This window comes from Schistocerca americana, chromosome 2, assembly GCF_021461395.2.
Source record: "Schistocerca americana isolate TAMUIC-IGC-003095 chromosome 2, iqSchAmer2.1, whole genome shotgun sequence".
NCBI lineage: Eukaryota > Metazoa > Arthropoda > Insecta > Orthoptera > Acrididae > Schistocerca > Schistocerca americana.
In genome coordinates, this window is record NC_060120.1 from 237,360,754 (window position 1) to 237,377,386 (window position 16,633).

Consider the following 16,633-nt stretch of genomic DNA (forward strand, 5'->3'; position numbering starts at 1 on the left):
TAGCTTTGAGGAATGAAATAGAAAAGGCAGCAGAGGATCAAGTAGGTAAAAAGATGAAGGCTAGTAGAAATCCTTGGGTAACAGAAGAGATACTGAATTTAATTGATGAAAGGAGAAAATACAAAAATGCAGTAAGTGAAGCAGGCAAAAAGGAATACAAACGTCTCAAAAATGAGATCGACAGGAAGTGCAAAATGGCAAAGCAGCGATGGCTAGAGGACAAATGTAAGGATGTAGAGGCTTGTCTCACTAGGGGTAACATATATACTGCCTACAGGAAAATTAGAGAGACCTTTGGAGAAAAGAGAAGCACTTGCATGAATATCAAGAGCTCAGATGGAAACCCAGTTCTAAGCAAAGAAGGGAAAGCAGAAAGGTGGAAGGAGCATATAGAGGGTCCATACAAGGGCAATGTACTTGAGGACAATATTATGGATATGGAAGAGGATGTAGATGAAGATGAAGTGGGAGATATGATACTGCGTGAAGAGTTTGACAGACCACTGAAAGACCTAAGTCAAAACAAAGCCCCGCGAGTAGACAACATTCCATCAGAACTACTGACAGCCCTGGGAGAGCCAGTCCTGACAAAACTCTACCATCTGGTGAACAAGATGTATGAGACAGGCGAAATTCCCTCATACTTCAAGAAGAATATAATAATTCCAATACCAAAGAAAGATGGTGTTGACAGATGTGAAAATTACCAAACTATCAGTTTAATAAGTCACAGCTGCAAAATATTAACACGAATTCTTTACAGATGAATGGAAAAACTGGTAGAAGCCGACCTCGGGGAAGATCAGTTTGGATTCTGTAGAAATGTTGGAACACTTGAGGCAATAGTGACTCTTCGACTTATCTTAGAAGAAAGATTAAGGAAAGGCAAATCTACATTTCTAGCATTTGTGGACTTAGAGAAAGCTTTTGACAATGTTGACTGGAATACTCTCTTTCAAATTCTGAAGGTGGCAGGGGTAAAATACAGGGAGCGAAAGGCTATTTACAATTTGTACAGAAACCAGATGGCAGTTATAAGAGTCGAGGGACATGAAAGGGAAGCAGTGGTTGGGAAGGGAGTAAGACAGGGTTGTAGTCTCTCCCCGATGTTGTTCAAACTGTATATTGAGCAAGCAGTAAAGGAAACAAAATAAAAATTCGGAGTAGGTATTAAAATCCACGGAGAAAAAATAAAAACTTTGAAGTTCGCCAATGACATTGTAATTCTGTCAGAGACAGCAAAGGGCTTGGAAGAGCAGTCGAACGGAATGGACAGTGTCTTGAATGGAGGGTATAAGATGAACATCAACAAAAGCAAAACGAGGATAATGAAATGTAATCGAATTAAGTCGGGTGATGCTGAGGGAATTAGTTTAGGAAATGAGACACTTAAAATAGTAAAGGAGTTTTGCTATTTGGGGATCAAAATAACTGATGATGGTCGAAGTAGAGAGAATATAAAATGTAGACTGGCAATGGCAAGGAAAGCGTTTCTGAAGAAGAGAAATTTGTTAACATCGAGTATTGATTTAAGTGTCAGGAAGTCGTTTCTGAAAGTATTTGTATAGAGAGTAGCCATGTATGGAAGTGAAACATGGACGATAAATAGTTTGGACAAGAAGAGAATATAAGCCTTCAAAATGTGGTGCTACAGAAGAATGCTGAAGATTAGACGGGTAGATCACATAACTAATGAGGAGTTATTGAATAGAATTGGGAAGAAGAGGAGTTTGTGGCACAACTTGATTAGAAGAAGGGATCGGTTGGTAGGACATGTTCTGAGGCATCAAGGGATCACCAATTTAGTACTGGAGGGAAGCATGGAGGGTAAAAATTGTCGATGGAGACCAGGAGATGAATACACTAAGCATATTCAGAACGATGTAGGCTGCAGTAGGTACTGGGAGATGAAGAAGCTTGCACAGGATAGAGCAGCATGGAGAGCTGCATCAAACCAGTCTCAGGACTGAAGACCACAATAACAACAACAACAACAACAACAACAACAATGTTCATATTGTATTTCTTGTACATAATCTGTAAATTGTGTACAGAATGCTGTAGTCCATCCTCTGAAGATGTTACAAGAGGTAAATCATCTCCAAAAAGTAAAGCAGTTAGCTCTTTCGGCCAATGAAAAGACAGCAGGAGAACTTCTCAATGAGACCGTAACAGGTCAAGAGGCCTAATACTTGGGAGGACACTGATGATAGTGTCAATTCTGCTTCTGTGTGTTAACTGTGACCAGCACATATGCAGTGTTTCAAATATTGCAGTTCAAGATATGAGTTAATGGCTTGTAGAAAATTGATGCAAAATCACAACAAGACTCAGTATTTAAAGTTTCTTACACACAATTCAACTACAACTGACATTCTGACTACACAGAATGAGCCCACAAGTAGTGAGTCTGAACAGTTCGAATTCCTAGTTGTTCGGATAGATAGTAAGCTCTCATGGAAACCTACGTTCAAGATCCTGCTCAAAAACATCAGAACAGCATCTGCAATAAGTTATAGTCCAACACAAAAATTAGTCTACTTTGCTTATTTTCATTCAGTTATGACATACAGCAATATATTATGAGGTAACTCTTTCCATTCACAAAGGCTATTTTTGTCTCAAATGGGCAGTCCAACCGATATGTGGTGTTACATCCACGAGGCTCTTGTTGACCCCTGTTCAGGAGTCTGCGAATTCTGCCATTGGTGTCCGCCGCCGCTAGCTGAGTGGTCAGCGACTGTCAATCCTAATGGCCCAGGTTCGATTCCCGGCTGGGTCGGAGATTTTCTCCGCTCAGGGACTGGGTGTTCTGTTGTCCTAATCATAATCATTTCATCCCCATCGATGCGCAAGTCGCCGAAGCGGCATCAGATCGAAAGACTTGCACCCGGCGAACAGTCTAGCTGACGGGAGGCCCTAGTCACAGGACATCTCATCTCTCTCTGCCACTGGTCTCTCAATATTCATTTTCTTTCATGTCATTTGTTGTTAACAATATGAGCTTATTCCCATGTACTAGCAGCTTTCACTCAGTTAATACTAGGCAAAAATGCAGTCTGCATTTGGATCTCATCTCCTTGACTCTTGTTTAGAAAGGCTTGCAGTATTCTACTGCATCTGCAAGTATTTAAAAAATCCTAACAGTAATCCTCAAACTTCCAAGTTTAAACTGCTGAAAATACCTCATTACTCACTCTTATTCTGTCTGGGAGTTCCTTGTTGATTATGCTAATATCTACTCACAGCTTGTCATCTGGATTGGATTCGGGTACATCTTATTTGATCTATTATTACTCTTCTGATGTTAATTTCATTTACTGGCTCATTCCATGACCTTAGTTATTTGCTCCTCAGTCTGGTCTGGACTAGACATGTAAAATAAAGTTAAAAAATATATAAATCTGGATTGATACAATAATCGGGTGTGGATCAGTACTGTAAAGGTCATCATGAATGCTCCAAAGGATCAGAGATGTTAAGTTACGATTGCGGGGTGTCAAATCTACTGCAAAATGGGTGTCACAGGTGGCACTGAAGTGTGCCGAGGCTCCTATTCATAACAGGTAAAGATTTCAGACTGATCTCTCTAGTAGTTGCCCTCTACAATCTCTTATTTCACTGCCCATATATAATTACAAGCACTAAAACTGCCTAATATGACAGTGATGACTAAGGTGGCAGAAAAAACTGGAGAAGATAAGACGAAAGCAATGGTATTTATGGATGGCTTTATGATCTGGGGAAACAGGGAGATTCAGGATCAGCTGGATGGTTGGGAAGAAACAGAAATATGGGATGAAATTTAATGCAAACAAATGTGAGATTCTAGTTACAACTAGAAATAAAGATAGACCAACTAGTGGAATACGGACTGGAGGTGAAGAAATGAAAGTGTGAAGTGTCAAGTAATTGGAAAGTGTGACAGAGGAAAATGGAAGAAAAAAAATAAAGATGAGGTGACTTACCGAACGAAAGCGCTGGCAGGTCGATAGACACACAAACAAACAAACACAAACATACACACAAAATTCAAGCTTTCGCAACAAACTGTTGCCTCATCAGGAAAGAGGGAAGGAGAGGGGAAGACGAAAGGAAGTGGGTTTTAAGGGAGAGGGTAAGGAGTCATTCCAATCCCGGGAGCGGAAAGACTTACCTTAGGGGGAAAAAAGGACAGGTATACACTCGCACACACGCACATATCCATCCACACATACAGACACAAGCAGACATATTTAAAGACCAATATGTCTGCTTGTGTCTGTATGTGTGGATGGATATGTGCGTGTGTGCGAGTGTATACCTGTCCTTTTTTCCCCCTAAGGTAAGTCTTTCCGCTACCGGGATTGGAATGACTCCTTACCCTCTCCCTTAAAACCCACTTCCTTTCGTCTTCCCCTCTCCTTCCCTCTTTCCTGATGAGGCAACAGTTTGTTGCGAAAGCTTGAATTTTGTGTGTATGTTTGTGTTTGTTTGTGTGTCTATCGACCTGCCAGCGCTTTTGTTCGGTAAGTCACCTCATCTTTGTTTTTATATATAATTTTTCCCACGTGGAATGTTTCCTTCCATTATATATATATATATATATATATATATATATAAGAAAAGAGACGTAAGCAGACTACAGGCATGTGAAATGAAGTTTCTCAGAAATAGGAGTAACAAGGGGAGACAGGATGAGGAATGAAAGGGTAAGGGAAATAGTGAAGGAGAAATCCTTGCAGAGCAGGATAGAAATATCAAGGCTAAGATGGTATGGGCACTTAAAGAGAATGGAAAACAAGAGGATTCCCAAGAAGGCACACAAAATGAGATGTGAAGGAAACGACCAGGGAGAAGACCAAGGGACGGATGGCTGAAAGATGTGGAGGAGTGTGTTGAAAAAAGAAGACTGGACCAGAGACTGCAGAAAGATGGGAAAACAGGACTAGATGGTGAGGCTTATGTTCCAAACAGACCCAACCTGGGGCTGGAAACTATTCAAGATGACGATATGAAAAAAGTGATTCTTGCAGTATGATCCCTGTTGTGGAACAATTACTTATTACTTCTGCTTCTCCTGGGAGGTGATAACCATCATCATTTCTTTGCAAAATCAATGAGAAATGGAGGTGGCCAGTGAAGATTATACCTGTTTTCAGATTTTTCCAGTGCCTCCTGTGTGGTTGCCTTAGTATCCACATATTTTCCTCTGCTGGCAGAAAGGACTCATTCTTTCAGAGTCATTGAATTTGAGTTTTGTCTTATTCTTGTCAGTTTTCATGTTTGTCATTTTTTCTTCCTTCATTTTTCAGGTTGTAATAGTGGGTAAGAAGATAGTTTTATGGTCGGATGTCCTCTTTTTATCCACTGGTAACATTTGGTTCTGAATACATTGTCTTTTGGGATGAAAACACCATCAACTTGGCCTGCCCCTCATTCGATGCTGGAGACACAGGTAATTCTCATGCTGTACCAGCCGCAAGGCTCCGGCTGGCTTGTAAGACGGGCAAATCGAGGAGGATTGGGGTGACTGCAGATCTTTCAAACAATTTTTTTTATATTTTTGCATATTCATAGTTTATAGTAGGTGGTATAAATGATTTTGGAAACATTGGGGTAATTGAGGTAAAATCTGTGAACATAATTTGCCATCATACCAACTATATGCACGCATTCTAACTTTTTCTTTCCTCAAGATATGACAGGTAGTTATTTCACATTCTTTTATTTTTTATTTCCAATATTGGGCAAACTGGTAAAAGTGGAGGATGGTGTACAGGGCAACTAACAAACAAAGGCTGTTATTCACGATGATTGCCATTCTGCAGTGATCTTCCACAGTTCCCGAACTTTTGCTGCGCAGTCATATGACATGCCTAAGCTGTAAACATCAGAAACACTTAATGGGTGGTTGGATGTGGACACCATAACAAAGTTTTTCTTCAAAAGTTAAGACTAATAAGCCTCTACCTATTCAGTTGTCTGTCGCTCCTTTTTTAACACACTGGATGAAACTTACTCTTCACCACTCATAATGAGCTCATTGCTCTTTGCCTGTCTGAAGTGTATGGTCCCTGTGAAAGATAACTCCTTGAATCATATTCAAAATTTTAAGTAGAATAGTATTAACAAGTACGTGTCTCCCAACTTTTCACACATCTGAAGTTTTCTACACTGTGCAGCAGTTGATTCTTTACGCAAAAGAAATTCATTACATATTTTTCCAACAAAACTACTTCTCCAAATTTATCTTTTATTTGATCCACTAAAAATAACTATATAGTCATTGAAAAAGCACCTCAGTCTTTTCTAGTGCACAGCAGGTACTCAATAAATTGTTTTGTTATTTTCTTCTCATTGGTCCCTCTTGCCACAGGATAGACAGTATAGGGAAGCCAACTTCATTATTTTCTCCACTGAAATTTCTAAATCTGTTAAGACAGCTGGATCAGTACAGCCACTATTCATCTGCAAAACATCAGCCTTGATGCCACCAGTCCTCACTACTCTTTGCCTTGTTACTATATGTACTTACAACATTCTAAGGAAGTAGTACTTTATTAGTGACAATTCTAGAATAAACTTAGAGGTCTGAAACTATATGCTATTTTAAAAGGTTTGAACAAACAGACAGAATTAAAAATTTTTGATAGCCAAAATATTTTATTTTTTCATGTACCACAACTAAACAACAACTATTTTCAGACATACATCTTTTTTATTATAGTTTTTAGAGCTGCTACTTCAATTTGTGTGTGTTTCACAACCATAACATGAAGGTGCATTATAAAATATAGTTAGACAAGTTTATTAACAAAGATGGTGGTTCTTAATGTTTACAAGAATTCATGCATACAGAAAGTTCTCATTAGTAAAGAGCACAAACACATCTAAAAACTCATGCACATAACTTTCAAGAAACAATGAAATAACAGGATTTACTTAACAGGAAAAACAGATTAAAATGAAAAATTCTTTGTGGGTGCTATGAAGTCTACAGTGACACAAATATGATGTCGTTAACTCCTCGGATTTGTACATAAAATCAGTTTCCCAGATTTGCATATCTAAGTTCGTATCAGTGATTATTTCAACTACAAAAATTCATACATTCAGACCAATTTCTAAACATGTAAGATTAAAAGGAGCATATCATTCATTGAACTTCTGGAATTTTCTTTCCTTTCACATTCAACAACTAGAAAATGCAAACTGTATTCCACTAAGCTTACATAAAGCAAAGAAATTGCCATTACTTTTAACATTTGAATGTCACATACTTCCACTGAACAGTTAAGTACTTTCCATGAGTATGTAGATTTTATACTGCAAACTGGATCCACCTACAGCCATTTATGTCTTACAGCAGCCATGTTAAAAAACTGATATGTAGTAGTATTGATTACGAGAAAATAATTTTTCTATTATATTTAATACTTTTTTCCTTCCCGCCCTTGCCAGGAAAAAACACACACTGTATACCGAATTTTCTTACTTAATTTAACACTACGGTGATTCTTATTACAATTCAATGCCTGCTAAGATCAGCTAGGAAGAGCACACGTTAATGCAAAATCTACACCTCTCACTTTCACATTCGAAACCACTGCAGTAGCCTCTTGATACTTCATGTACCAATGAGGCTGAAACAGTTATATTCGCTATAACTGTTCTTATCAACTTGCATATCCGAAACAAAATACAGAGTAGCTTCTTATCTAGGATACTATCTCAAAAAGTATTTTGTTTTTGTAGATATGCAACAATCGTGTCAGACGAAATCGCTACTTCAAGTCTTCCAGTGTGATGGTCAGTATCTCTTACAGATAATGATAATTCCATCATTTGCTGGAAATATGTGCAGTTAAACTACACAACTCCTTGCACATTAATCTTCCTAATCTACTGATCATAACATGCATTCCATTACATAAGGTTGCAGCACAACATAAATACAGTAACTTTTTGTTTAGCCTCGAACAGATCTGATTTCGTGAACACACAAAAAAGCAAGTAAGTGTTACATGTGGAAATAAGTCAGCATTTGGTCCATTCATATTTGTTTCATTCACTTACACTTATTTGTCACCTTCAACTTCATGTTACAGCATGAAAAAATTAAATTTATATGAACACAAAGCCAGCTGGTTCACAATTTTGATCAGATGTAACTTCTCAAATATCAGTACAATGTGTATTTCCTGTCATGAACCTGATATTAAACAGTAAAAATGTCGACCATTTACCTCTTTATAGGATAAAAGGTATAATCTAACTCGTGTACACTGCACACTACTTATCATATATTCTTTTATCAATGAGCACATGCAAAAACATTTCAAAAATGGTTCAACAATCAAGCACCAACTACCCTTAAACAGTTGTTAAAAGAAAATTGTTTGGTACAAACTACATTCAACTGGTGTTGTTAGCAAATACTTAAATTTGGAATAGGATTCCCCCTCCCCCATCAGAAACAATGTACAAATTCTATCCTATCTGCAAATGAAAAGCACGAGAACATTTATCCACTAATCTGCTTTTCAGCAAGGATGTCACTACAAATAAATTAGTAGTGCAGCATAGCCACCGTGTTAGAAAACAGTAAGTGGTGCCTGCCCTCTTCAGTCTGTAAACTCATTATTTTATAGTACAAAATGAAGAATAAATAACCAAGGTTGTCATGATTGAGTGAGTACACCTAGGTAAAAGATACTTAGCTTTCTACACAAGCTGTCAATTTCAAGAGAGTTGACATTAATTCAAATGCTAGGACTAATAGATTATGATTCTTTATGTACAGGCAAGATACGAACTTATATAAAATGTTTAAGGTATTAGACCAATATCTACTTTGTAGAAGACTGTTCAATACACGTAAATTGTGCAAAGAGCGCAAATCTTATCAGGTGAGAAACAATGGTGAACAAACGAATTATTACTGAGCAGAGTCTTCGATAATATGTCATATGGCCTTTCTAAAACCATAATATTAAATTATTTGTGGTTTTCAGTTGATACAGTTGCCATTCTTACCCAAAGATGACAGCACTGATATGACATTTTTGCTAGAATATCTAATGAAATGTGGGAGCATCTCAGTGATTTTTTGTCCCTGGAAACATATTTGAATTTTTGTTTTGTAAAAATTGAGAAAGATTGTTGCAGTATGAAAATACAGATGGGTTCGTAATGAAAGTAGAATATTTCAGCAACTTATAACTGTGTTTAAAGTTTACTAGGGTGGTGCTACTGTCAATTATCTTTCTGTTTAATGGATACAGGTTGGATATTATGTTGTTCATGTTGCGTGAAATAAGTTGAAATGAACACTTTTCCACTTTTGGAGACATTCCATCTAGAGAAATAGACACACTTCAACAATTTGACAGCACAGAAGCTTGGACGACACCAAGAAATTATCACCAGAATTTTTTGGAACCTGCAAACATCTTGCATTCATCACTAAGTAAACACCGAATATGATCAGCTGTTTGAAGATGAATCTAATGCTTCAAAAACAGTAACAAATTTTAGCAATTTAATAACTGCCGTTATTGCCTGGATACTGGTTTTATTTCAGTAATAATTCACCCCATGTGTTGTGTTGTTATCAAAATGGTGTACGAGTAATGGAAACCGAAGTTTCAGAGGAAATTAAAAATGAAGTCTGCAACAAATTTTACATAGCTGAGCTTGTAACGGAAACTACCAAACTCATAACCAATAGCAAATCGAAGTAAAAAGAATACCAGACATCAAATTTGGCAGAACTAACTTCAAAATGTACATATATTACTTATACACTATATTTATGAAAGACTGCAGATGCTGGAAAGGGCCAAGAAGAATAATTGAAATAGCAAAATGCATTTTATGGGAAGAATTTAATGAGCAGTGAATAAAGCCTTAGTATGGAAAGCATGAATCAGTTTATCATGATATTCACAAAGATGTGGAAACTTAACAACAGACGAATTCTGCAGAGAAACAGACCAACTGGAAAACCATACTGGTCACTCATCTAGTTATTAACAAACATGTTTTACGAAAATAATCTAGTACAATTAGCCACAGTAGGAGACAGAACATTTTGAAAATACTTCCTTCACTGTCAGCAGAAGACATTTCTTCATTGAAAATAAGCATTTTATTCTTCAGATGGCAAGCAAGAAATTTCCTCTGTTGCATTCTGGTATCTACTCCAAATAATGAAATTTCACAAATGCGAATATAAAATAAATCATTACATAGATATTACAGGTAGTCATGATTCATGAACTGTAACACCTTAATAATTAACTGTATTCTAGCCACTCTTATGTTAAAAATGGAAGATTTGATGGACATCATAAGCAAATGTACTTCAGGAAAGGTACACCAGATCCTTTTCATCCATGTCTCTTAAAGCAAGTGCTTAGCAAGGGAATAATAAGGCATAAACAACACAAGAAAGGTTCAAGGAAAAACTGTCATATGTTAGTTTCTTGTGAGACAAACATACAACTGTTTTAACAAAATAGACCATGAGTGTCATTCTGAATTAATGGTGACAAGAAGCTTGAATCTAGTGTAATCTAATTACTTTTACACCATGCTGTATCAACACTGTCCACAGACAATAAATTTTGAGTTCCAATTATGAGCCTGAACAACGGCATAGGCGAATGAGTTATGATATGGAAAGAGGAGGCAAGATCTTGCACCTAGACAAGTGCAGTCTTATAATTAGACTGTCAAGTGCTAAAAATAGGCAAGCACATAACACGTCTCCCTTACACTATGAATATGTATGATATTATTGGAGTTACTTGAATCTTTTGGAGAATGGCAGTGAAGAGGGGAAAAGGCATCAGGTGTCAATACCAGCAAATCTATATGGAAGTTATAATATGAATGCTACACTTCCATTTGAAATTTTGTGCATTCCAGTTGAATCTATAGTAGAGACTTGCCTTTGTTATCTGAAGGTTGATGGGCAACAGCATAGAATGCCAAACAACCAAAGAGAAATGTTCATATTATAAGACAGTTCACATGAATATCAAAATAAACACCAAATTCCAAAAGGCAAGACTTAATGCATGTTGCAAGCAGTATAATAATTATAGTCACATAATTACTTTTTTCCTTGTCCCAGTTTACACATTAAACATTCATGTATGCAAGAATAAGGAACTTTGCATTTGCAAGTTGGTTAAAAGCAACAATCAGTACTACGGGATAACATCTTGCTAAATTCCACCAATTTTCATCCACTCACTACATGTGCAATTATGACAAATGATCAAGTGGAGTAATTTTGATTTATGCTTTGCTGAAAACTGTAATTTTGAAGCAGAATGTAAAGAAAATATCAACACAAGCCTTGGTTTAAATGCAAAACAACAAACTGATTGAATTAAGTAACATGACAACAGCACCTTCCTGTTTAGAATAATGATTGCAGTTTCAGCAATACTGAATGTCTTCTGTAGCAGACAGATAATTCACTAAAAACATTTTGTTGTAAGGAAAACCATGATGAGGATAGTTCTTCTTACAGTTTCACACAAAAACGAAGTATTTAAAAACGACACACAATTCCCCAAATGGATTTCTTTCACTTCAACCTGACTAACAAACAAATTAACAGAGAAAAACAGACACAGTACAGAAACAGTTAACTAACAACTGCTATGCAATTCAACAAGTAGTAAACTCGTGTCCTCATGAAATGATCATGAGTACATTCCTAACTAAATCTGGAGCAAAGGTTAGCATTTTTCTAATGAAAAAAACTAATATGAACGTAAGTAATGATAAGGTTTAGCTATTTTCAATCTAGCTGTTTCAATGTTAAGTATTCCTACTGAATTTCACAATTAAGTAGCATACACTGAACAAATTGTGTACCTTTTACCCTAATAAAGAGGGAATGGAGAAGTGGATAAGTCAGTATGACACACACACACACACACACACACACACACACACACACACACACACACACTACTTCACTGAAATACTTTACAATTGGTACAGTTTTAATTCAATGGAAAAATAAACTTCAAGATCAATAAAGACAAATTGTCTATAAAAATATTCATATATAAACATTTCAAAAATTTTACACTCACAAAAAGCTGAATAAATAAAACAATTATTAAAATAAAATTTGTATTACAGAAATATTGGAATGACTTTAAAAAATTTATTTCTATCTCTGAAAAGACCTTAACAAAGAAATACTGTTGTAAAATCTTGAACTAAAATCATAATATAATTTTACATTCTTTCAAAATAGCTGAAACAACATACAGAATAATTTTAATATAATGCTTGTAAACAGAAGTAATTTTCTGTCCTAAAACCATATAACACAATTAATAATAATGGCTATTAACATAACATTTATGAAATTAACAGTTATGTAAGTTATGCCTGGTAATTAGTTGAGAGTTTACTACCCACCCAAAATAATGGCAACAATTATTGTTTACAATGAATCCGAGACCAATGTTGAAAGTTCTGCACTTTCAGAATACAAGTATATCGGAATACACAAGTATTTTGCTTACATACAGGATCTACAGCTCTTACGGACACTGAATTACTTTTATATTAATTACCGCTTCCATTTCTGAGCTAAATAAAATGATGCTGACAATAAGAGACATGGTTGAATGTGTTGTGCATTAACAATTCAACTTTAAGTGAGAATGGGAGTCAGACACATTCCATACACATCACAAACACAGTAGTGACATGAACCAACACTCTAAAGTTGTCATTAAAACTTTCCGATGATCTAACATGGTGGTCTAATGTGCGGAGTACTTGTCCATCATTGTGCTACAATATTAAAACTTATTGAATACGTTCATATGATATTAAAACAAATGTGTCCACTTCTCATAAAAGACAGTGGCTAGGTGCCAACTGGAGCAATACACAAAAACTATGGACATTTGTTTGGTCTTTAAAACTAAATATTAATTTTTCTATCTCATAAAAAGAGATGTTGTGATGTTGCCATTCACTTTACATAAATACTTTGGTATTCTCAAAGATAAAAATGCATGCAGTTCATACATACACAACAGAAACTAACTACGATGGGAGTATCAAAACCCATCTCTTTCTGTGGATGGCTGCTTTTTCTTTCTCAGGTACAATTAAACCAGTATACCCACTCATGGCATCTCCAGAGGATTGCTGAACTGTGCTGCCAGCCTCTTCTTGCCTATTTTCAAAACAATAAAAGCAAAAAGTTACTACCAATCAGAAAGGGGGGAGGGGGGGGGGGGGAAATTAAGTATCATCCTACTGACGGAACTGTTGGTCAAGGGGTAACTACATATTGTTGGAAATAAGCTACTGCAATTTCAATGTAAATGCAGTGTTAATTTCTTTCAACAGCAAACTGAAATGCAAAGCATACTCTCATTTACATGCAAAAGATTTTGTATCCATAAGTAACTGCACCAACATGCATCATCAATTAATTGCAGATCTGCCACATGCTAGTCAAGTATTTGATGCTCTTTATTTTAGTTAGTGGCTGTGAACTCAATTAACCCTCCGACAGTCGCGCATGTATCTGTGAGATACATGACCTACTTTTTCTCTAATATTACCGCAATGAACAGTGGTAACAGTTTGCTGGCCCACGACATCTTGTGTCATACCTTTCTTATTGCTTCACAGGAATTTCAGTTTTATCCCGATACTGACAAGGTCATAAATGAGTCAGGTGTGGGAACGTGTACTGCCTGTATCTCTCAGATACAGCGCGCCTACTCGGGTAACGCGCTTTGTCGCCGCTAATGACTGCAGCTGTTGCATTGTTTGCCAGCGTATGCAAGTCAGCAGTTGTGTTGTTGTCTTCTAAATGAAGCAATGTTTTGTTGTAGCTACGTGCACTCTCTTTCAAAATGAGTAAAAGATATGATCTAGAAAATCCTAAGGATTTGGAAGAAGTACACCGCCTTCTTCTCGACGACGAGGTATCTTTTTTTTTTGTGGTTTTAGGGCACACAACTTCAATGGTCATTGGCGCCCAGACTACATTAGGAATGCACAGCGAGGCACAAGTTTAAAACAGCAACTAAAAGGGAAAACACGATAAAAGATTGACAGGCATAGGATTAAAAAAACAGCATAATCAAATGTCCTTAGACAGGTTTGTCAAGTTGATAAAACGAAGAAAGCGAGCAGCTGCTCCTGGGTCATCCGCTAAAATGGCATCGAGAGTACATGGCAGGCCAAGATCAAGACGCAGTGTAGTAAAATCTGGACAGGACGTTAAAATATGGCAGACCGTCAGCAATTGCCCACACGGGCAGAACGGCGCCGGCGCAGCCGTCAGCAGATGGCGATGGCTGAACCGGCAGTATCCAATCCGTAACCAGGCCAAAACTACCTCCTCCCGCCGAGAAGGGTGTGAGGAGAACGTCCAAGCCGCGGGAAGAGGTTTCAAGGCCCGAAGCTTGTTGTCCGTAAGTGCAGCCCAATCGGCATGCCACAGCGATAAAATGTGCCGACAAATGACCCTGCTACAATCTGATGAAGGGACACAACAAGAAGCTGTCCGAGGCTGGAGGACTGCAGCCTTGGCCGCGGCATCTGCAGCTTCGTTCCCAGGGATACCGACAAGGCCAGGAACCCACATAAAGCTAACCGGAGAACCGTCGTCCACCAGCCGCTGAAGAGAGCGTTGGATCCGGTGCACGAAAGGGTGAACCGGATACAGATCACTGAGGCTCTGGATGGCGCTCAGGGAATCAGAGCAGATGACATACGCAGAATGTCGGTGGCGGCAGATATAAAGAACAGCCTGGTAGAGGGCAAAGAGCTCAGCTGTGAAGACCGAACAATGGCCATGGAGGCGGTATTTGAAACTTTGTGCCCCGACAATGAAAGAACACCCGACCCTGTCATTGGCTTTAGAGCCATCTGTATAAATGAAGGTCATATTAATGAACTTCGACAAAACGGGAGTGGTATACCGAACCAGGGGTAACCTCCTTTGGGAGCGAGCTGAGGTCAAGGTGAACGCGAACCTGAGCCTGGAGCCAAGGTGGCGTGTGGCTCTCGCCCACTCTAATAAAGGTTGCAGGGAGTGAAAAATCAAGGTGTTGAAGGAGGCGACGAAAGCGAATTCCAGGGGGTAGCAGGGCAGAGACATACAACCCGTATTGACGATCGAGAGAGTCGTCAAAAAAGGAACGATAAGACGGGTGGTCGGGCATTGACAGTAGCCGACAGGCATACCGACAAAGCAGTATATCGCGCCGGTAGGTCAGTGGCAATTCACCGGCTTCAGCACGAAGACTCTCGACGGGACTAGTATAAAACGCTCCGATCGCAAGACGTAAACCCCGATGTTGTATGGAGTTGAGGCAGTGTAAGATGGACGGCCGTGCAGAGGAGTATACGAAGCTCCCATAATCCAGCTTTGAGCGGACGATCAACCGATATAGGCGAAGTAGGCCCCACGACATACCACTGAGAACACGGAGGACATTTAGAGAACGGGTACAACGGGCAGTCAAATAAGACACATGTGGAGACCAGTTAACTTCCCTGTCAAATGTAAGACCTAAAAATTTTGTTGTCTCCACGAATGGGAGAGCAACGGGACCGAGTCGTAAGAATGGTGGGAGAAACTCTTTGTAGCACCAGAAGTTAATACAGACCGTCTTCTCGGCAGAAAAACAGAAGCCATTGGCGACACTCCAGGAGTAAAGACGGTCAAGAGAACGCTGAAGACAGCGCTCCAGAAAACATGTACACTGCGCGCTGCAATAGATGGTAAAATCGTCCACGAAAAGGGAGCCTGATACATCAGCTGGGAGGCAATCCATTACTGGATTGATCGCTATGGCGAAGAGAGCGACGCTCAAAACTGAGCCCTGTGGCACCCCATTCTCCTGGCGAAAGGTGTCCGACAGGACAGAACCCACACGTACCCTGAACTGTCAATCCATTAAAAAGGAACGAATAAAAAGAGGGAGGCGACCGCGAAGGCCCCATGTATGCATGGTGCGGAGAATGCCCGCCCTCCAACAGGTGTCATAAGCCTTCTCCAAATCAAAGAACACAGCCGCGGTCGGGCGCTTCCGCAAGAAGTTATTCATAATGAAGGTCGACAAGATAACCAGATGGTCAACAGCAGAGCGGCGCCTACGAAATCCACATTGTACATTGGTAAGTAGGTGTCGAGATTCGAGCAGCCAAACCAAACGAGAGTTAACCATTCGCTCCATCACTTAACAGACACAGCTGGTAAGCGAGATAGGTCGATAACTGGAAGGCAAGTGCTTGTCCTTCCCCGGCTTAGGAATCGGTACAACAATAGACTCGCGCCAGCATGCGGGGACATGTCCCTCAATCCAGATGTGATTATAAGTACGAAGAAGGAAACCTTTACCCGCAGGAGAAAGGTTCTTCAGCATCTGAATATGAATAGAATCAGGCCCTGGAGCGGAGGACCGTGACCGGGCAAGTGCATTTTTGAGTTCCCGCATGGAGAAAGGGGCATTATAACTTTCACGATTCGAGGAGCGGAAGTTAGGTGGCCTAGCCTCCTCTGCCTGTTTTCGGGGGAGGAAGGCAGGGTGGTAATGAGCGGAGCTCGAAACCTCTGCGAAAAAGCGGCCGAAGGCAT

At 38.9% G+C, this 16,633-nt stretch overlaps 1 protein-coding gene across 1 annotated transcript in view; it reads right to left on the reverse strand.

Moving 5' to 3' along the window:
* Positions 1–12,202: 12,202 nt before the first annotated feature.
* LOC124596480 (meiosis regulator and mRNA stability factor 1) overlaps positions 12,203–16,633 on the reverse strand; it is a 219,500-nt gene continuing 215,069 nt past the window's right edge. The window contains exon 27 of the mRNA XM_047135626.1: positions 12,203–13,207. Within this exon, the coding sequence (XP_046991582.1) occupies positions 13,158–13,207 (50 nt within the window). The 3' untranslated portion in view covers positions 12,203–13,157. The remainder of the gene's footprint in view (positions 13,208–16,633) is intronic.